At 39.4% G+C, this 22,755-nt stretch overlaps 2 protein-coding genes across 3 annotated transcripts; one reads left to right on the forward strand and one right to left on the reverse strand.

Annotated features, from left to right (window-relative positions):
* Positions 1–130: 130 nt before the first annotated feature.
* On the forward strand, positions 131–6,739 carry LOC141791481 (cornifelin homolog B-like). Of its 2 annotated transcripts, XM_074671998.1 has the most exons (4): positions 131–3,789; positions 3,928–4,044; positions 5,823–5,980; positions 6,098–6,739. In XM_074671998.1, exons 2-4 carry the CDS (start codon positions 3,936–3,938, stop codon positions 6,218–6,220), a joined length of 390 nt encoding a protein of 129 aa, XP_074528099.1. In that variant the 5' UTR covers positions 131–3,789; positions 3,928–3,935; the 3' UTR covers positions 6,221–6,739. The 2 variants fall into 2 exon arrangements, with proteins under 2 accessions (XP_074528099.1, XP_074528098.1); XM_074671997.1 differs by having other exon boundaries at positions 131–4,044.
* Positions 6,686–18,104, reverse strand: LOC141791478 (alpha-1A adrenergic receptor-like). Its single transcript, XM_074671993.1, has 5 exons — positions 17,382–18,104; positions 14,006–14,257; positions 12,722–13,088; positions 7,735–7,856; positions 6,686–7,626 (listed from the first exon to the last, which is right to left on the reverse strand). Exons 1-5 carry the CDS (start codon positions 17,697–17,699, stop codon positions 7,327–7,329), a joined length of 1,359 nt encoding a protein of 452 aa, XP_074528094.1. The 5' UTR covers positions 17,700–18,104; the 3' UTR covers positions 6,686–7,326.
* Between the last annotated feature and the right edge of the window lie 4,651 nt (positions 18,105–22,755).

Below are 22,755 nucleotides of genomic sequence, written 5' to 3' on the forward strand. Positions count from 1 at the left end.
TGATTTGTGTAGAAGCATTTAAGTAAATAAACATGTGGTATGAATTGTCTTTCTAAAACAAGGACTTGATTTTTTTCAAATACAGGACTATTTGATAAATAAAGTACATAAAGTTAAGTCCTTAATAAGTAATATTTAACACATTAGATAGATAGATAGATAGATAGATAGATAGATAGATAGATAGATAGATAGATAGATAGATAGATAGATAGATAGATAGATAGATAGATAGACTGACAGACAGACAGACAGACAGACAGACAGACAGACAGACAGACAGACAGACAGACAGACAGACAGACAGATAGATAGATAGATAGATAGATAGATAGATAGATAGATAGATAGATAGATAGATAGATAGATAGATAGATAGATAGATACAAACATACATAACATGAAACATTGTAACAGATTAACCCCAAGAACTGAACTGATGACCACACGCTCGAGTTTTAATTGGAAAAAATAGACTTTCTACCCACAAATCTCATGCTGGGATAAAAATAAAAATCTATAATATAAATTTAAAATATTTGTCAATTTGAACACAAACTTATACATTGTTGAGGATAAAAAAAGCTGTTTTGGAGTTGTGGCAGAAAAAAAAGTGCAAAATTATACGAAAAAAAACAGCGCAAACATTTGTAGTGTAATTCAAATCGATTTGGGGTAAACATTAAAGTGTCCAACTAGAGGCTGACTCTTGGGACAGCTGTACAAATGGGAGAAGGAAGATTTAGTCCAGTGATGGGGGAATGTGTCCAGTTAAAATGATTATGTTGAAATTAAAGTGGAAAAATGTTTAAATGCATACAAACTGTATTGATTACAACAAGCTTTAATAAAAATCAGCAATTATTTATCCTTATTTTTATCAGGTTGACAAAAGTCTCCCACTCTTTTTATAATACAGTGTTACCTTTGTTTTCACCACTAGATAGAGCCAAACAGCTGTTCAGGTTGACTGCCAGAGAAGCAGCCATGAAGCCACAATGACCACAGATTAAACATTCAAATGACATCCTTCATCCTATCAGTGTCTTACAGAGATATTACGGGGGGGTCTTTGTACAGAATTATCCAAATTGAAGGAATTCATTACAATGTTCACATGGTCTAAAGTTTTAGAACAGACCATTTTTCTTTCATGTTTTTATTGACCACCACCATGATCATACCCATCTATGGGGGGCCAGGGTCTGTTTGCCTCTCATTGGGAACCATGAGCTGTATACTTGTTAGATGAGATCTATGGTTTGTATAGTAATTTGATTGGGTACCGTGCCCTAATATAGTTCTCTAAACTTCTATTTACACCAAGCAGTCCAGTTTAGATTGGTACAGTTTGGTACAGGTTGGATCGGTTGAGCCTGATCCTGTTTGCGTTTCCACCACCAACCAGCCAACCCCTTGTGGTAGGCGGAGTGTAAGCCAGATGCCAATAGCCGCATCAATCACATGATCCCATAGCTGTGCAATTCAGTGCACCCTGCTTATAAATCCAACAAGAAGAAAAATGCAAAATTGTAAACAAAGAGCATCTATGTGAGACATCCAGCAATTTGCTTTCTTTTTTGTTTCCATGTGGAACTTTGTTACAAAGTGCAACCAAGCTTTGTTTCAGAGGCACAAGGAGAAATATAGCTGTTGTATCTTGGTAAGTGGAGATTCTTTCAACCAATCAACAGTCTGCAGTGCTGTATCTCCACCCTCTGCAGTCAGATCGGTTCAGTCTAGCACCCCATCAGAAGGGTCCCAAAAAGTGGTTCGTCTTGGTTATTTGGGGATCTGTCCTGGGATTAGTCAGTGGAAACACCGCAAAATGTGTGCCATACCAAGATGAACCGAAATGAACCGCTTGGTGGAAACAGGCTTAAAAGACACTGTGATCAACTTTCCAGTCTACCAGGACCGTGGTCTGTTTGCCTGTCTCATTGGGGACCATTGCCTTCATCCAAATCACCATGGCTAGCCACCACTAACTAAAGACAATGCATCACCGAGATAGAATACCTGTCCAAACTTTCAAGATCATCTCTGAGTTTGAACTGGAACACTATGTTCAGAAAGACTTTAGTGTTGTACAAAGTAAAGAAGGTGATGAAGTCATGTTGATGCATTTTCTACATGTTTATTGAAGCTGCCTAGCATTTGCTTTGCTGTCCTACGCCCTTGATAGTCAATGCTATCAATTCCTACTGGTGTCCCAAGTTTTCATGATCCCTCTGTGTATAAAAGTAGTGCTGGAACACACCATAATACCATACCCTCATTGGTGGGCATTACTGTACAGTATTGTACTGCAGAAAGTTGTGTAATGCTCTTAAAATGTGCAGGAAAAGGAAATTCATAATGAAAGAGAGTGAGCATCAGAACATTTCAAGAAAAAGGTCTTTCCCACAGAGAAATGAAGTCAAAGAAAGTTGATGGTTCTCTGAACTCATGAATCAAAGTTTGAAACCTTTGCTTCATTATACAGGATGTTGGTACCCAGTACATCTGATAGATGAAAGGATGGTTTCTCAGTGTTAGACATCAAATGTAAACATGGTGGAGGAAGCATGATGGTCTGGGGCTGTTATGCTGGATCCAGGATCTGTGACTTGAACAGAGTGAGAGGCACCCTGAACCAAAAAAATGACTGCCACTGTATTCTGAAGCACCATACAGTACCCTCTGGAATGAACCTAGTTTGTCATGGGTTCAGAGTATGACGAGACATTAAACTGCATTGTTTACAATTAAAAAAAAAAGAGGGGAAAAAAGAACGGGAAAATATGGTTGTTCTAAAATTTTAGGCCAGTAGTGTAGTTTCAGAATGGGATATTCACTATTATGTCCAGATTGTATAGAACAGCTGAGTGGACAATTCTTTATGTCAAAGAAAGCGGTGACGGCACTCCCCCTGTTCAGCTATTCAACACTTTGTGAGCAAGCAAAATGACTAATGTGTTACATAAGATGGATTTCAAAGATGATCCATGGATTCATAAGGACGTACACAACAAAAGAGACAGCTGATTTTATATTCCAGCATCAAAACCTTGATTTTGGTCAACAGCAAGAAAGAACGAATCCCTTTTCTTCTGAAGACTGCCTCAGGGAACATTTGTAGTTAGTGCTATTGGTCTCAAGTGATATTCAATAGGTTTATCAAAAATGGCAGTGTGAGATGGAATTTTTTTTTCTAAAAAGGCATGCAGCCAACTCTGTAGTAAAATAAAATAAAAATTAAAAAAAGGCTTATTTGGAATTTTAAAAAAATGGAGTTCTAGAGTGTCTACTTAGGGGTTGGGGCAGTTTTGCTAATATAGCGCTTGTCATCTTTGGGCCTCATAGTGTTCATTCAAAAACAAGGTAAGATTTGTGTTTAACAAAAAAAAAAAAAAAAAGAGGAGCGCATCTCTGTGAACAGTTCCATTTGTGATCTTTTGATGACAAACCCATGAATGGGTTGTGAAAATTGGCCAAACAAAGCGACTCTCTGTTTACCTCCACACGGAAACAGTGTCACTTTGGGCACATGAGGTAGTAACTGGGGTTTGGCGTTGATGGTGTCATGGCCTCACCCTGGTTTTGATCTCCTGGTCTGAATGAATAATAGCAGAGTGATGTTAAAGGAGGACAGGGAGGGATGACAGGTTTATCTGGTCTGCAGTTGGTACTCCTGCTGTCTGACGGTATTTCTAAACTGACAGTGAAATCACAGCTTCACAGCTCAGACATCAGCTGTGACCAGACGGGACCATCAGCTCTGAGCTTTGACATCACACATAAACACAGGTAAGATTTGACTCAGACAACAACATATTTTAACTATGCTAAAAGCGTAAATCGCCAGTTTTTCTGTCTTCATAAGGACTTTAGAAACTTTAATATGACAAGTGTCTCATGAGCTCAAACTCCTCATTCACCCCTCAGAGGTCACCATGTCATCTTCCAAAGTGGTCATCAGGCAGCCTCAGCCTGTGATGGACTCTCGAGTGTCAAACGACTGGGGGTCCGGAATATGTGACTGCTGTGATGACGTACCAGAATGTAAGTTCTTCATTTCATCTCTGTCTGCTTCCCTCCAATAAAAGCTCTAAGAGGACAGAATAAGTCGTCTTGTTTTAATTTGCCTGTTCATAATCAACGATTCAAGAATGAGCACCCCAGAGCTAGTTATTCCTTAATGCTAGTTCTCTAGTCAGATTTTTGTGAGAGAACATGAATCCATTTAGAGTCTGTAGACTGAAAGCCAATTAGACGACACTTCAACGATTGGTAAAAAGCTAAAAAAAATAATAATAATAATAATAAACAAAAAAATAAGATTTAAACTATTCAATTTAGTTTCACTTAATTTTTGTATCTTTTTAGACAAAATTCAGTTAAGGCAAATGTATGCCTTATTTCTAATTCAGAGAAAAGTTTATTTTTTTTAAATATTAAAAGTTAAAAATTAAGCCTGAGAAAAATGTTTTTGTTAGATTATTCTCCGAAGACATTATATTAATTTCAAGAAATTTGACAAGTACACTTTTTTTTTACCCCTTTGAAGTATTTTTCCACTCTTTCTGAAAAATTCTAGAGTCAGTTTTGTTTATTTTGAAATGAGACTTTTCTGGGCTTGTCCAGAGACTCTGACTCATATTTATGGCCCTGTCAGGAGTTTGTAAGTGATTTTGAAATAGTTTCACTTTCACATTTTATTCCACAAATTTCTTAATACCTCTGGTTGGGTTGGATTTTTCCTGGAGAACACAAATCCATTCACGACCGTTTGATGACTATGCCGGCCGGTTGGTAGAGTTTATTTTTCTTCCAAAACAAATGCACAAATTGGCAAGAGTCATGTCTTCCTGAAAGTGGGTGATGGTGCTTATAGGAAATGTCTTGTCCTGTAAAAAACACTACCGATTATAGCCACAGGTGTCACTGGAATCTACACCAAACAGATAGTCCTCATAGAGACTTTGAAGGCCCTGTAAGGACTTTTTGTGGGATGCTGAAAAATTATCACTTTTAAAAAAGTGTCTGTTCAAAATCCAGGATTAATAATGAGATTATCAGCACCAAAACTGGACAGGACATGAATCCAGCTTGTGGACTGAAAGTCCTTTTGATGACACGTCATTTGGCAAAGTTCAGCAGTGAGAAGCGCTGTCCTTTTTGACCACTGGAACAGGATTACTTGGATTTTTTTTGCTATAATGGCGGACACTAGAGCGGAACTGAATATGAAAAATAGACAGAAGAGTAGAAGAAATCTAAACAGGAGAGTGAAAGAGCACAGGCCAAAACATGACTAAAACACCCACCTGTAACATGTAACGTTACAGGCACATCTCAGATCAAGGCGCTGAGAATAACGCTTAACAGTCTGCTCACCCTCTGGACACAAAACTACGCTACACGCTGACTTGCAAATTTTGTTAGTTGTCACATATTGAACAATAGCTCCATAAATGCATTAAGATGTCAATCTGCATCCTAGGAAAAGCTGTCTTAATCAAAGATAAGTGGAGTTGAAAAGAAGATCCGCTCTCTAAAACAAATGCACACCTGACAAGAGTAAAGAAAAACACTTCTGATTCTGACCATAGATGTCACTGCAATCAACACCAAACCGATAGTCCTCACGAAGACTTTAACTATTGAGGAACTCCAGAGCTAAACTTCAAGTAAACCGAGGAGTTATGGGCTGAAACTTTCAGCGAGAACCGGGTTTATTACCCTTAACCACAATATGATAAAAGCAAAGACCATCATGAAACCCACATCTAAGAGTAATCTGTTTATGTTTGTTTACATATCCTTTTTCCCACGTTCAGGTTGTTTTGCATGCTGGTGCTGTCCCTGCTTTGCCTGCAAAACCTCCAGAGACTATGGTCAGCCCCTCTGTCTCCCCCTGCTGGAAATTTGTGGCGGCTGCATCCCACCCATCAACATGGCCCTGAGGGTCCACATGCGAGAGCGTTACGGCATCAAGGTAAGGCCACAACTCTCATTTGTCAAGTCTTAGTTTTTAATCCTGAGGGTTTTTTCTCACAGGGATTATTGATTAGACGTATGAAACATGTCTCTTTTCTGTGTTTCCTGCATGCAGGGTACCATGTGCAATGACTGCGTGTACTCCACCTTTTGCCCCTCCTGCAGCTGGTGTCAGATGTCCAGAGAGATGAAAAGGAGGAAGATTCAGGTTGTCCTCGTCAGTGCCAAAAACACGTGACTTTCCTCCAACCCACCATCATCACCTACACCTTTCTCTCAATGAACCCTGAACCCTTTTCTTCTGTTAATAACATGTTTTTACGAGGCCAAAGACTGAATCTAAAAACCAAAGAGCCACATGTCTATTTAAATAAAGATAATTTTTTAACAATCCACTAAACTTGGTATCAGCAAGATTTCTTGACTTGTCATTTTAAAAATAAAAACTTTGTTCTGGGTTCTAGAATGTCAGGTTCCAAAGCACAGGGTTCTGGAACGCTGAGTTTGTGAGTAACTTGTAGTGTCTTAAAGAGACAGTAGCTGAAATGAAGGTAAACTCAAATCAAGTTAGGCTGAGTCAGCATTTTGAATAAGGTGAACACTAACAATCAAAACACTTCAGAATACACTATAGATGTCTTTTATTGTGCAGTGATGATCAGTTAAAACAGCGACTTGTGTTTTATTTATTGATCCATGTAATTCAAACAGCTCTTTAGTGAATTCAAAGTTGAAAGATATGTTATACAGCTGCTAAAGAGCACGAGAGTAATATAGGAAGAAGTGAGGAAGATGTTAACATTTATACAATAAGATAAATATTCATGAGCCATGTTTGTTACACTAACCACAGTTAACTTAAAAAGAATAAAATACAGTTATAAACAGATTATTAACTGAATTTACTCATAATAACACTTCAAACACATTTTTCCATTTTTAAAACAATATTTTTTATACTCGGGCCTCAACATGTGTTTTATTTCACCTCCATGTCAAGGTTAGCTTAGCACAAACACTAGAGGCATCTCACACACACACATTTACAGGTGTGATACTTGTGATTTGGTAAAATAAATACAGAATTAAATGTGAGCAACAGCTACACTTCCTCTCCTGCCCCCAGTTGCTGCTGTGACCAAACTGTAACAAAATGAAAACCTTCAACTAGAACTGTCACTTCCTGTCTTGTGTTTTTAAGAGATTTTCAAAATAGATGTTCGACCTCATGATGTCAGTCGTGTAGTGTTTACCTCACTTTCTGTCAGAGTGAGCACGGCCACCTGAGGCAGCAGGTGCATTCCTGCACAACATGTCTTCTGATGGTTTATCTGTTCCTATGTTTCAACCCCGCCCTGCACCAACACCTGACGCCATCCCAGCATTTTTTGCGAGTGGGGACACCGGGCTCGGACGGCCTCTTCCTGTGGAGCCTGGGAGGTCCCTGTCAGAGGAAGAAGAGCGGGGTGGGGGGCGGAGCCTGGAGGCAGCGCAACGTGGGCTGGCAGTGACAGAGGACAGCGTCTGTTGGGAGCCATTCTGGAAGGAAGAGTTGTTCGAGCTCTGGCGGGATCGAGAGTTATAGTGAGCCTGCCAACCCTGACGCTTCTTCTTCCACTGACAGCGCAGGATCCGAATAAATGCCTGAAACCAGAACCAGGATCAGTGGTTCAAAATCAGGATCAGGACAAAATCACCAGGTCCAAGTTCTAGTTGTATTAGTAATGGTAGCACTGTTTGTTTTGTCTGCACCTGTTTGAACTCGCGGCTGTAGCAGGGGTAGATGACGGGGTTCAGGCAGCTGTTGAAGTATCCCAACCAGAAAATGACCTTAAAGAGAGTTTCAGGAGGCCGAAGGTTGCTGTTAAAAGACACTAAAACAGACACACACACACACACACACACACACACACACACACACACACACACACACACACACACACACACACACACACAAACACACACAAACACACACACACACACAAACACACACACACACACACACACACACACACACACACACACACACACACACACACACACACACACAAACACACACAAACACACACACACACACAAACACACACACACACACACACACACACACACACACACACACACACACAAACACACTTTTCTTAGTAATGTTGCTTTGAAATCTAGTTCAGCTCTTTGACCACTAGAGTGCAGTATCCATCAGCACAAAAGCGCAAGTACACACTAGAGTCTTCAGTTTAATAGATGAACACACCTAAGTGAAGTGATATTTGTACTCTCAAATCACAAGTCTTTTTTTTTTTTTTGAGATTCAGATAAAGATATGACTCATGAGGTTCAGCCTTCATATTGTCCCTCCGTTCACTCAGTAGCAGCTCTACATGATTAGCTCAGACTATCTTTACTGATTTTAGGTTGCTGTCTTTAAAACATTCAATTCACCTACTTAACTTCTTCATTTCAGCACCATCTTTTTTAGAAAGATCACGGCACTTTGGAACTCAGCATTCTGGAGTCCTCTACAACATGAGTAAACAAAGTGTCAGACAGTGAGCTTCCCTTCAGAGAACATGAAGTCACCGGGGCTCCAATAATTTAATAAAACAAATGGTACTTATAATAAATGAATTAACTCTGGGTTTCAACCACAAAACATTTTAAGTATTTATTTTGAACATTTAGTCCTAAGCATCTGGTCCAAGAAAAGCCCAACTTTAAAAATCCACCGTTATCACTGTGCAAAATGCATGGGGTCTAGAGTCTGACAACCCTTCGTTGACTCAAGAGACTTTCTGAAAGCCTGAACTGCAAAATTTCCAGGGATCTCTTGAGGATTACATTTTGCCATACATTGGTTGGCTGGGTTCATATGTTTACATCGGTGTGTGTGGAGGCACGCACAACCCAAAAGGGAAGAACAAGTGCGTTATTTGGGTGCGAGGCAAAGTTGTTACGTGTTCCTGTAGCTGTGTGTATGTACTCTTTGAAAAACACTGCTCCACAAAGTTGTTCAAACTGGAAAATGATCCATTTGAAGCAGCAACCAACAGTCTTAAAATATGAACCTAGCGCTGAAGTGTTAAAAACTGCAGTTCTTTAAGTGTCCACTTGAGGCTGGCTTCAGAAACACCAGAAATCATATTAAGAACCACTCAAAAAAGCCAAATGTTACAGCACAAGAGTGAGAAATGTCTCTGAATCTAGGATGTGATATCTGGTAATATGACAGTTAAAGTGTATATTCCTCCCCTTGGTTTTAATTTTTCACATTTTTTATAAACTTCTTTTGTAACAAACAGAGGGTAACTATCTTCCTGTCTCCTCCTCCATCAGGTGCCGACCTGGACTTGAGCAGGTGATCTGAGGTTTTTGGGAGGTTTGGGAGGATTTTAGGAGGATTTGGAGGATTTGGTGGATCAGGTATTTGATGTCCACACACTCCTGAGCAGGTGGATTATTTTGCCCTGAGTGTGGACTTGTAAGGCCATCCTTCGCCCCAGGCTGCTGTCTCTGACTATATATGAAGTTTTTTTGACCTCGGCCATGAGAAGAACATGTGACAGTGGACTATGATGCATCACTGTCAGCTGTTAAAAAAAAAAGCATTTCCTAGTTTGGAGATCGGTCTTGTAGTTCAGGGGAAGCTATTTTAGTTTGACTTTGATAAAGTTTCGGCTTTGAGCCATACACTACATGTAAATATCTCCACAGCTCCCGGATAGCTCCTCTTCTTCTGTGGTGTTTTAAAGCAGGCTTTGACCTTCACTCCTCTTCTTCTGTGGTGTTTTGGAGCAGTTAAACTTCACAGATATCTGAAGGTCGGTAAAAATAACTTGACTTGTTTTATGAACCTGTGAAAGATTTCAGACTCTTCTAAAATCTTCATCAAGCTTGACTGAGGGAGACTTTTAGAGTTTTTAGTTGTATCTTAAAATAAGACAAGTGTTTTGTGATCTGTAGCATGTCTCAACACATATTTTTTTTTCTTCTTGATGAAACTTATCTCTGCCCTGGTGTCTCTGGTTTTAGGCTCCGCCCCCTTGGAGCAGGCGCTGTTTGTACAGCACGTCGTCCTGATCCGAATCAACATGTTTGATCCTCTGATCACAGATGTGTTTGTCTGAGCTTTAGTCTGCAGCCTCTTAATATTAAACCTGTTATTTTTCTCTCTTACGAAACCCATGGCGCTCCAGAGGTCGCCTGCAGCCTGAGGGATTATGGGTAATTCTTTGTTTGGACTGTTTGGTACTCAGACACCAAATTCAGAGTTGTTACGGCTCCTCTTTAAGAGTTAGAGTTGATCTGAGATTTTAACCTCAGGAACTTCAGCAGGAACCCTTAAGGGGCATCAGTGTTCTGGTGATATTTAGTCAAACTACCATATGTCTGATTAGCCTGATGGCTTTCAAAACAAATGTTGACTCTCTTTAGGTAAAAGGTTTGTACAATCTTAGGTTAGGTGGGTCCACCAGTTTTCTTACAGTCAGTGGCATCCTCATTTTCAAATCTATTTCCGTTCTTGGAAGCTAATGCCTTATCATTTACTATCATTTCTTATCGTGCATTATCATATTGTATCATGTCTAGGCACCGCCCTGCTTGTTGTGGCTGACTGTTGCAGTGGCTCTTTCTTCTTTGTCCGTTTCTTGTAATTTTTTCGTCTCATTTTCATCATTTTTCCATTTGAAGTAGATCATTACTTTGTGTGGTTCATTTGTTGGTCATGGACACCAAACTGATTATGCTTTCAGTGACATTTTTGCTGTTTTTGCTCCTGTGTTTGTCTGGAGATCCTTCATGTAACCATGGCTGCATTGTTTACATGTGAAATCAGCTGTTAGTAGTCTGTAGCATGTCAATGCTAACTGGTGCTAGGCCTGATTATTTCCCACAAAGTGAGGAGAAGGAGGTGAGGAGGGCGTGCAGGTACTCAGGTGTGAGCTATCATCAGCCTCTCCTTCCATTCATCATTATTGGGAACGTAAGATCTATCTCCAGTAAGATGGACGAGCTAGCTGTGCTAACCCGGCAACATTATGCTGTTCACAGACATGGCTAATGGAGCTAATACCAGACACCAACGCCACGTTGGCAGAACTTCACCTGCTGTGAGCAAACAGGATACAGGAAACAGAGACTGAACAGACTGCTGAAGAAGCTCAGTCCTGGACCCTGTGGAGGTGGAGGCTGGCTGACTGGAGAACAGTGGACAAGATGTTATCATCTTTTTTTCTTATGGGCCTTTTTGCACTTTCTATACAGTTTCTTACTTTTGTTTTTCTTGATTGCTTCTGTGACCCCTCCTGAATTACCCTTTGGGAATAAAGTATTCTTCTATTCTATTCTATTCTATTCTATTCTATTCTATTCTATTCTATTCTATCACACTGTATAATGCCACATGAAGTATCAGTCTCTTTAAAGACATATCTTATTTAGGAACAGGAACAGTAGGCGATTTTCCATACTGGACATGAACACAGCATTGCAAGTTTATATATTGAGAAATACATATGTTAAATTGAAAACTTTTGAGATTTTGTTATTAAACAAGTTCATTTTTACTACCACATAAGCACACAAAAATACCTAAAATTAGTGCCGTTGAGTACCGATTCTGATTGCCAGGTACCAGGCATTGGTACTGTATCGTTTCAAATGTGAAAGGTACCCATCCCTAGTATCACCTCATACCATCTCATTTGTATCATTTGGTATTATGTTTTATTACTTCATATCACTTCATATCACTTCATATCACTTCATATCACCACATATCATGTTTTAGCTTGTATTACATTGGATCACCTAGTGTCATGTCCCATCATTTTGCATCAAGTTGTATCTTTTTGGAATCATGTTATATCGTTACATGTCTCAACAAAGCAATTCACATTACATCATTCCATACCATGGTGTTTCAGTTCATATTACGATGTATCATATTGTGTCTCGTCATGTTTTCTTGTACTTTGTTGTGTAGTCTTTGTGTAGTACAATATTTTGTCATACTTTATTATAAAGTCAAGTAAATTAGTAATCTCCATTATGTACTAAGTAGCATTGTACCATATTATGAAGAGTAAAGCTATTTGGCTTTAAACATCAGTACCTTTAGAACTTCTCTGATGCTAAACTTCAGTGTATTCCAACCCCAAATGACTCCCCTCACTTTTTACAGACACAAACATCTCTCTGTCAGATCCCTTTAATCCAAGCGTCTCTGCTGTAATCTGGGATATCAGCCAGAGACGTATCCGCTGTGCATGTTGTGGGAAATTAACCACAACAAATAAAGGAAAATCAAGAGTGTGTGACTTCCTGCTTTATATTTCTGTGAGAATACTTCTTCATTTCTGGGTTTGTCCTTAAACTCTGGCCACTGACTGGGACGGTGACAAAAGAAACAGGTCAAATATTCAAAATCCAAAGAGAGTAAGAGGAAAATTATCCCATCTAAACTCAAAAGGTGTTCCTGTTAGGATACCAATTAGTTTTCAGGGTTGGAGTACACTGTGCTGGAGGTTTTCATACTGGTAGTTTTTATTTTAATTGATAAACTCAAAGCTGAAAACTGCCACGTGAGAAACTTTTTTACTTGATTCCACTGTATCTCACAGGACATCTAATGTAGAATTCACTCAGTTAACTTTTAGGAAACGCAAGGATCATACACTGTATGTTTTAAAATATTGATCAAAGAATTGATAAGGTGATGAGTTTGAGTGTATGTGTTACATACCGATGGGCAGGGCGAGAAAGAAAGGCAGCCAGCAGAGGATGAACATCCCGACTACTACACCCAGCGTCTTCGCCGCTTTCTTTTCTCTAGCAAACTTCTGCAGTTTGAGGCTAAGTGAGCTGCGTGCTGCCGAGGACTGGCTGGGCTCCTGGGCCTGCTGTGTCCTGCAGTGGATCCTCATGGTGAGCTCGGAGTTCTCCTGGCGCTCCTTCACAACGCCGGCCTCCAGGTTCTTGGTGGTGCGTTTGGCAACAACGTAGACACGGCAGTACATGGCAAGGATGACAAAGAGTGGGATATAGAAGGAGCCGAGGGAGGAGAAGAGAGCGTAGAAGGGCTCCTCTGTGATCACACACACAGTATCATCCTGCAGAAAGAAGGGCAGGAGAGGGACAGCAGGTCACACTTACGTTTGACTTAAGACCACTCAGAGCTTCTGAGAAGAACATTTCACTTTTCACACTTTATTTCAGCAGCTGTCTCTTTAAGAACCATCAAGGCACTGCGCAACCCAGCACTCTAAAACCCTTCCTTTAGGAAATCCTGCAATCTGTAAGCATTGTGCTTTTTTTTTTTGAAAATAACAAATTCCCCTTTATTTGGAAATTCACCAACTGGTGATGACACAGTTAGAGTAAATCTTGTGTTTATCTCCCTAAATTCTCATATAACTGTTTGAACAAGTTATTCAGAGCAGTGTGGGATCTCCTCCTGGTTTTACTCTGACACACATTTACTTCAGTCTGGAACTTTACCCATGTGTAGCATCCACATCCAACATTTCATTTTTATACCTGTTTGTAGAATATGAAAAAAATATATAAATCTGGGTTTTGCATCTCTCATTTTAATTTTTATGACAAATTAAGTTTTCATTTTTTCTTAACAAAGAAGAAATTTGAAGATGTCACATTCGACACCAGGTTAGTAAAAGGTTAATAGATATTAAAATGGTCATTATCTAGTCTTGTCATGTTCTACTTTCCAAATATGTCAACTATTATAACTAGTTATCAGTATTTGAGGGTTTGTATCTTTTATGTGATGCTGTCTCTCTTTACCTTTCAGACATTTTACTATCCTAAAAGTGAAAAATAGAAACAGAATCCAGTTTTGAACAAAGGATATCTGAAGCTTTGTGAGGTTTCAGCCCTAGCTGTCATGAAACTCAGAATTTTGATCTCTGACCCTCGCTGTGATCTAAAGATTTCACGGGCGGTTAAAGACATTTAAAGGATTATCCGCTCAGGTTCAGTGGTGCATGATGGGTAATGGAGTGAGTACCTGTGACGGCGGCTGCTTCCAGCCCAGCAGAGGGCCGATGGAGATGACAGTCGACAGGATCCAGACCCCAAGCATGGCAAGGAGTGCCCTCTTCTCAGTGACAATGGTGGGGTACTGCAGCGGGTAGCGCACGCCGATGTAACGGTCGATGGAGATGACGCACAGAGACATGATAGAGGCAGTGCAGCACAGAACGTCTACCGCCGCCCAGATGTCACAGAAAATACGACCAAACACCCAGTAATCCAGAATCTGCAGAAACAGGAAGTTAGTGAGCCCACTTCCTGTTTAGATCTTTATAACTGAGTATTCATTGATGAGACATTTAACACAAGTTTTTTTACGTTACGGGAGACCGGGTGTGGTTTTAACATGGGGAGGGTCGTCACACCACTAATTCCACCAATCAGGAATAAGATCATTTAAATATTTACCCACTTCCACCGTGATCACACAGGGTGATTGTCAGGGCTGAAAACAGGTGCATGGAGATTCTACAGAAAAAAAAATGATCTTGAGGTAAGAAAGTAATTTTTTTGACTAGGACTACATTTGTTTAATACTTAAACTATAACAGATTAAAAAAAAAAAACATTTTACTTATATCAGAATAAATTGTAGTTTCTCAGGCAAAATATGATGCATTCTTCCCACGCTAATTTCAATCCACTATGCTAATAGCACTAGCTAAACATTGGCTGACAGGTATGGGGTGGGTTGTAAGACATCTTTAAAAAGTGTTACAACTATCCCTTTCTTCAACTAAGAACAGTTTCTTGATTTTAACAATGTTACATAGCACCTAGGCCAGGGGTGGGCAAACTTTTTAATTTGTGGGCGACAATGGGTTCTAACATTTGACAAAGGGGCCGGACCAGGAGCAGATGGATGGAGTGCTTTGGTAACTATCGGGGTATCGTTCGTTCATTCCATATCCATTTTAGAATACAAAATCGAAAAAAACGGATAACAACTTGTTATTCAATTTTTTTTGTTTTCAAATCAAAAATCAGAAAACAAATAACGGTCTATTTTTCACTGTTTTGATTTTGTTTTGAAATTAAAATTAGAATATGAGAGAATGGAATTATAAAGGGGTTTTTAATCCGTGTAAGGTTTGTTCTTTCGTTATTCTGTTTCAAAACAAAATTAAAAAAAAAAAAAAAAACGGAAAAATTGACTTGTTTTTTTTTGTTTTTCTGTTTTAAAACCAAAATGGAAAAACTGAATTACAGAAAAACAGAAGTTTTTCTGTCTTGGTTTTAAAAATGAAAAAAACAAAAAATAATAAAAGATTGTGTCAAAATTGTATGTGTGATATTTTGATATTAAATGTGAACGTCTCAATATAAAAATTAGACAAATAACTCACATTGAAGGTTTATACAGACATGTTCCTGAGCTTTTTTTTTTTTTATAAGTAACAGATCGCTGACGATCCACTCCATCTTATCCACGCACATATGCAACTTCCATGTGTTTCAATGAGTTTTGTTTTGTCCACTTTCCTTTTCTAAGGTCCGTTCATCTTTACAGAGGGGCTGATGAATCAGAGGGTAAAGTCCAAATGTGGAGTAATAGGCCTACGCTTCACCTTAACAAAGCCAATGTCTGTACAGTGTGTCATCTCGTGGGAAAACATCAGAATTGCAGGGAAAATAAAACATGAACAAGATTTATTCATTTAATTGTTTCAAGTTCGGCGGGCCAGATTAAAACGTTTAACGGGCTGCATGTGGCCCCCAGGCCGTAGTTTGCCCATGCCTGACCTAGGCAGTGGGAAAGAAAGACTGACAGAGGTGTGTCTACAGATGTTTTTAAAAAAGTATCTGATGAAGTCACAAAGAACGATAAGTCAGTCTGATCAGACAAAAATGCACTAGGAATCTGCAATGTTACTACAAATCACTGCAGAAGCTGAGGGCCCAGTGATATCCTAGTACAGGTTACTGGACCCAGTGGTATCCCAGGGTAGGTTACTGGAGCAGCAGCAAGATTTTCTCTGAGAGACAGCAGGAAATGTTGCACCTCAAAAAAAATTTTTAAAATAACCCACCACACACACACACACACACACACACACACACACACACACACACACACCATACACAAGAAAAAAATGTTATTTTTGTTGGACCTATTCTGTTCTTTACACAGCTACAGTGTAGTGTTTGAGCATACATACTGTTAAGGATGAACTTTTGAGTCAAACAGGAAGTGAGTTATGGTTATGTTCTATTTCAATGAACCTCTTTTTGAGGGGCGTGACCTCTCATTTTGCTTTTTTCTTGTCTAACTGCTACAACCTACCCTGGTAGTGGGGTGGGTTAAATCACAGGACCACCATGTATTTGACATCACCTGGTGAGGTTTGTGATACCCTTGCAGAGGTTTGAATTGGTGCCTTTTGCCAAATGTGGTCACTTTGCATTAAGGTTTGAGAACTCTGACCCAAAAATTCAGTGAGTTAGAGGTGCTGAAGCAAGTGTTACGACCCTACCCAGTCTCCCCTATATATAAATACTTCTGTTCGCTGGTCACCGTTTGTTTCTACTTTACAAGCTAACTGCTAACATGCATTTGTTAGCATCAGCATTGTCCTGTTTCCTGTTTATGGAAGTTCATTCCCACCAATGTGATGGTAAAATAGATTGTCTATGACATCATGTCAGACTCTGAGAATAATGTTTTTTTTTTTTATGTGGGCACTTATTCATAGTTTTTTTTTTTTTCAGAAATAAATACTGACAATGTTGCACTATTTAGCTTTTGTTTTAAAATGTGAGATTTAGAAGTTACTTGAGTACAGGCCACCTGATTTCTGTCCATTTAGAAACCAAAACAGGTCACTTTGATACACCAGACCACAATATGCTATGTTGCACTTTCCCACAGGAACTAAATTAAAGAGTTTTTAATATATATATATATATATATATATATATATATATATATATATATATATATATATATATATATATATATATATATATATATATGTTTATGCTTAAACACTCAAGAAAACGTAGCAAAGGCGTAATGCCACTTGTTTTTGGTTACTATTTACATTTTGTCTTTCTCCAGTCTTCTTTTTTAAATATCCTTTTTTTCTTCCCTACAACCCGTTTTTATAAGAATTTATTTTCACATGATTAATTGGTCTGCTGTTCTACAGAAAATAATGCTAAAAATGCACCACATATTTTTGTTTTGTTGGATACAGGCTGAAAATATTTTAAGCCTTCAAAATTTATATTCATCAAAGAAATCTCATGTTTTTCTTAGTTAAAAATGAATTTCTTTCCTGACTAAAATTGCCACTCTATCTGCCCTAAACGTTAATTATCTGATTAATAATCAACCCTCGGTCACGGACCTCCAGAGTGGCGGACACAGGCAGCACGGTGGTCCCCAGCAGCAAATCTGCTATGGCCAGATTGATGATGAAATAATTAGTGGGAATCCGCAGGTGTCGGTTGCAGACCACCGCCAGGATGACGAGGATGTTACCCACGATGGCGCACATGATGAAGAAAGCTAGCACCATGCCCACTGGTACCGCCCGGCGCAGGTCCAGTGGGGCGGGTACGTGCTGGGAGCCGTTGGAGCGGTTGATGGACGAGTTCGAGTCCGGCAGTGGGGGCGGTGTCCCGGGGTAAAGATCCACGGAGGTGCCGTTGGTCCATATATCCATGATGAGTTTAAGAAAAAAAGAAGATTTTCAGATATTAACCAATCAGTTTTCTTTTTGTGAAGTTATTCCTAATTTAGGGTTTCTCTCCTCAGCAGAATCATCACAGTCTTGTTTCCCTTCAGTGTTCAAAAATGAGATCATATTTCCAATAAATTCCCAGATATGCAGAAGTGTTCCCGCCTCCGTCCGTGGTTTAACGCCATGGCTGAGATAAACGCTCGTGCCAGGATGGGTTTGCGCGGGAAGCGCGCGGAGCAGCAGGTGGGGGTCCCGGGTCAGCTCGGTGTCTCCGGGCGGCCAGACAGCCTCCTGCCGGCCGCTGCAGCTCCTCCTCGGGTTAAACCGAGTATCCAGGAGCGGATCTGTGTGTCCTTTTATGGTCCAAGTGTTTAATGTGGGAAAGTTTCAGCTGGTAGAAAAAAAAGAGACACAAACTGCGGCATCTCACTCACACTGAGAGGGAGAGAGGGAGTCTACTCTGTCACACTCTCTCACTGAAATGTACTCTACTGGCAGTGAGCCAAAATCTGTATGGTGGCCTTTAGATGCAAAAAAAAAAAAAAAAAAAAAAAAAAAAAAAAAAAAAACAATATCATTTAACCAAGATACAGAAACATTATCCCCTGTGTTTCAACAATTTCTAGTTTTCCATGGATGATTTGACTGACTGGTGGATGTGTTGAAGCCTTGCAGCTAGGCTGCATAGCCTCAGCCTCAACTCTTTATTATTTTCTGTCAAAAATATGGGCAACAGCTGAAAGCCCTGGTGTTGAGATCTTGTGATGATCTCAGAGTCCTTATGGCAGTATATGAAAAACTGTTTCCCACATGTTTCCCACAGCTAGCACAAGTGGCTACTGTTGGCTTTGGTGTGCAGTGTCACTTCCATTGACAAAAAAAGTAAAAAAAAATCTTTCAGAGGCGAAAACGAAATAAAAAGTCAGACATGGCGAAATAAACCCCCAGGGTCTCAAGTACAGTTCACTGGAAGATGTATGTGTGCAGTGTATAGGTGGACTAGACATTCAAAGAAGTTCACAAAAAGGGTAATTCGTAGAATCAAATTTAATTCATCTTTTACGACTGTAAACACAGTTACATGTTTTGATTCAGCTACCGTAGAAAGTAGTCCACAACATATTCAGTGTTTCTTCTGTATTCTTACAGTGTATAAAACGTTTATTTTAAAACAATATAAAAATAAAAGTCTTCATGCAGATAAAAAAAAAAATATCAAAAGCATCAGCTGAGGTCCTGATGATATCTGTCATTTTATGATGAACACTGTTTGGATGTGCGAATGACAACATGAAGATTTAACTCCCCACTTTAACTCACCGGCTCTGAGCAAACAGCTTTTACAGCCTCATATGTGACTCACCACCATGCCTGTGTGTGTGTGTGTGTGTGTGTGTGTGTGTGTGTGTGTGTGTGTGTGTGTGTGTGTGTGTGTGTGTGTGTGTGTGTGGCATTCATCCCAGCCAAGGTCGTCTAGTCTCAGGTGATATAAGTGTCCTGTTAGGAGTGTGTGTGCTCTATTTTAGGTCTGTCAGAAATGTGCACCATGCTGCTGGCAGTGGAGTAACAATAACTGTTTATGTGTTGTTTATATGTTGGTGTGTGTGCAGAGAGCAACAGCCAATCAGAGTGCAGATTGGCAGCACAGCAGGCTCGTCTTTATGATAGTGTGCTTCAGCTTTTTACGAGTTCCCCTCAGTGATCAGGTTTTACACAGTGACCAGTGTGCTAGTTATAAATATTAACACCTGCATTAAGGGCCTGGATGTTTTATTAGATAGTTTATCGAGGTTTTTTATAGAATAGAATAGAAATAGAATTGAAGATACTTTATTTATCCCCGAGGGGAAATTCAGGAGTCACAGCAGCAATTAAGAAAACAAAAGTAAAAAAATGTATTGAAAGTGCAAAAAGGTCCACAAGAAAATAGATGACGACATCCCGTCCACCACTCTCCAGCCCAGCCAGTCTCCACCTCCACAGGGTCCAGGACTGAGCCTCCCCAGCAGTCCGCCCAGTCTCTGTCTCCTGGATCCTGTCTGCCCACAGCAGGCGAAGCTCCTCCAATGTGGCGCCGGCGTCCGATGTCAGCTCCGTCAGCCACGTCCGTGAACAGCATGATGCCACTCTGCCCTCTGGCAGCCCCTCTGCCGCTGGGTTAGCACAGCTAGCTCGTCCATCCCCCGGGGCTAGATCCCACGTTCCCAACAGCGATGGATGGAAGGACAGGTCCACGTCGTCACCTCCCAGCTCACACCCGAGAACCAGCACGTCGTCCTCACCTCCTCCTCCTCACCTTGAGGGAAATCATCCGGCCTTACACTAGTTAGCATTGACATGCTACAGGCTGCTAACAGCTAATTTCACATGTAAACAATGCAGCCATGGTTACATGTAGGATCTCCAGACAAACACAGGAGAAAAGTAGTAAAAATATCGCTGAAGCCACAAAAAGTTTGGTGTCCATGACCAACAATGAACCATACAAAGTGATGATCCACTCCAAATACAAAGATGACGAAAAAGAGACAAAAAAAATCACAAGAAACGGACAAGAAGAGAGAGCTGCTACAACAGGCAGCTACTTGGGCAGCGCCTAGCAACGAAAAGAGGATGAAAACAGGATGAAATAAGTAAGATTTTTAAGATGAAGTTGTACTAATATGAGATCAAAGTCATAGTTTAGATGAAGCAACAATACAACTCTAATCTTGCAACTAAACAACTTAATTCTTGTAACATTACGACATAGATCTCAATACAAGGTAGTTTAACTAGTATTACAATACAACTCTAATGTTGTTAAAATTTTCAATTAGAATTTTAGTCTTGCAACGTAACTACTTTTATCTTATACCATACAACTTCATTCTCGCAACTTTAATTCTTTGCATTATAACTTTCATCTTGTAGCACGACTTGCTTCTCATAACACACTTGTAATATTCTCATTACAGAACAAATTTAACCTTGTTTCATTCCCACAACACTGCAGTTTATAACTTCATTTTCATTTCATTGTGTTTCTCTGAACAAAGCTAATTATTCTATTACTTGTTTAATGTCCTGTTTCACTATATGATTCTCATTAAAGTACAAATTTAGTTTTTGTGACGTAACAACTTAATACTTGTAACTTCACACCCCATATTAAAACTTTAATCTCTTTACTTTAAAACCTCCATCTTGTTGTATTAGAACTTAAATCTCATAAAAATCACGACTTCAACCTCTCAACACAACTTTAGTTTTGTAAAATGACAACTTTTATCTCATGACATTGTGACTTTTGTCTTTTCACATTACTACTTTTATCTCATTACATTGTGATTTAAACATCATAACATTGCTACTTGTATCTCATTTTATTATGATTTTAGTCTTGTGCCATTATGACTTAATTTGGTAACTTTTCAACTTTAATCTCATGACATTATGCTTTGAGCCTTGTAACATAACCGCTTTAATGTTGTTACAGTGCAGTCTAAATCTTAAAACATCTCAATTTTAATCCCACAAAGATACATGGTCAAAGGTATACCTTTTCCATGAAATCTTATGATAGTTTTTAAAATTTGTCTTATCTTTCATTGTACCTAACAGACTACTTTAATACACAATAGTTTTATGGTGTCTCTTTTAAGGATGTGTCATTCACAGCTGGATACAGCTCCTAATTTGCCTGGTGGTCACTTGTGGTATTGCAGCAAGAAATCCTCCTCAATTTCAAAAGCATCTTCCCTAAGAGCTCAGATGTTTGTCAGTAAATTGCTGGTGATAAGCCTCTATAAACAAAGTTAGAACTGACCCTGGTAGGAGTTTTTTAGAAACCACCTGAGCCAGAGAGCATGAAGCTTTGTTCAGTGATGTGTTCAGGTACCAGCAATTGGCTGTCAGCCTGTTTAGCCCTCAGAGAGCCATGATGGAGGCCTCCAGTTTTTCTCCATGCTCGTTGTTATCCTGCTCCAGGTGTTTTACTCGCATACACACCATCAGAGAGGTCTGTGTGTGTTTTGACACATATAGTTGGCCCGTCTGAAAACGGACACAACATACGCTACTGGTTCTTCAGCTGCAGGTTGGTTCAGACTGTGAGGCTTCAGCTTTTTAATTTACTCTTTAACATCCTGCACACAAGACTCTGAAAACACTGTGCTGAATTAAGAGTGAAGCGTTAAACTGATTGAACCCTCCTGCGGCAGATTAATTTTGCAGTCTCTCAAACATCTGAACTATCCCTTTAATCCAAACACAAATACATCAGATTATCTGACTTAAAGAGGAAATCCTCGGGCAGCAGAAGCTGCTCCTTCCCACGACCCTTGAAGGCCTCACAGCAACAGACAGAGAGAGTGGGTTAAACCTTGAGGTCTGGGAGCCAATAGGAAGAGAGGAGCGTCCACAGGTGAGTGATACTAAACAGCTTGTGGTGGCATTGGTCATGCTGTAGTCTTTTAAACAAAAGAGCATCATCACTATGACTCAAGCCTCAACTTAATCATCTTCATCACCTTCATCAATAATCTGTTTGATGATACCTTAAACCTCTGTTTAGCCAATGCTTGAAAACATCGCTCACTGTTTTTGTTGATTCAGATACTTCCTGTCGGATTTTAATGTTCAAATTTATTTATGCTGGACTTTTTTCATTCTTTCTGTTTTCATCTATCTCTGTGATATTTTAATGAAATCAAAACGGTGAGCACATGATTTTTACATTCCTTCATTTAATGTATTTATCTCTCACTGAGTCTTTTTCTGTGACTGGAAGATGTTTATGGCCTCAATTTTTTTCTTTCTTTGGAATGTAGTCTCGTGTACAGAGGTCCTGCAGTGTCATGAAGAAAAAAAAAACATGTTTGTTCAAAAATATTGGGAATCAGGTAAAGTTACGAATCTTGCTTTTGTCGTATGTTGCTTTGGGTCTGCTAATTTAAAATTGTAGAATTGTAAAATAAATCAGGTAAAGTAAATCAAAGTACACCTTACTTCTTTCACTGTCTGATCATGTTTATTTAATTATTTCATGTTTTAACAA

Source organism: Halichoeres trimaculatus, unplaced genomic scaffold, assembly GCF_033239565.1.
Source record: "Halichoeres trimaculatus isolate MK-OKI-2021-1 unplaced genomic scaffold, fHalTri1.1 fHalTri1_scaffold_6, whole genome shotgun sequence".
In the NCBI taxonomy this organism is placed as follows: domain Eukaryota; kingdom Metazoa; phylum Chordata; class Actinopteri; order Labriformes; family Labridae; genus Halichoeres; species Halichoeres trimaculatus.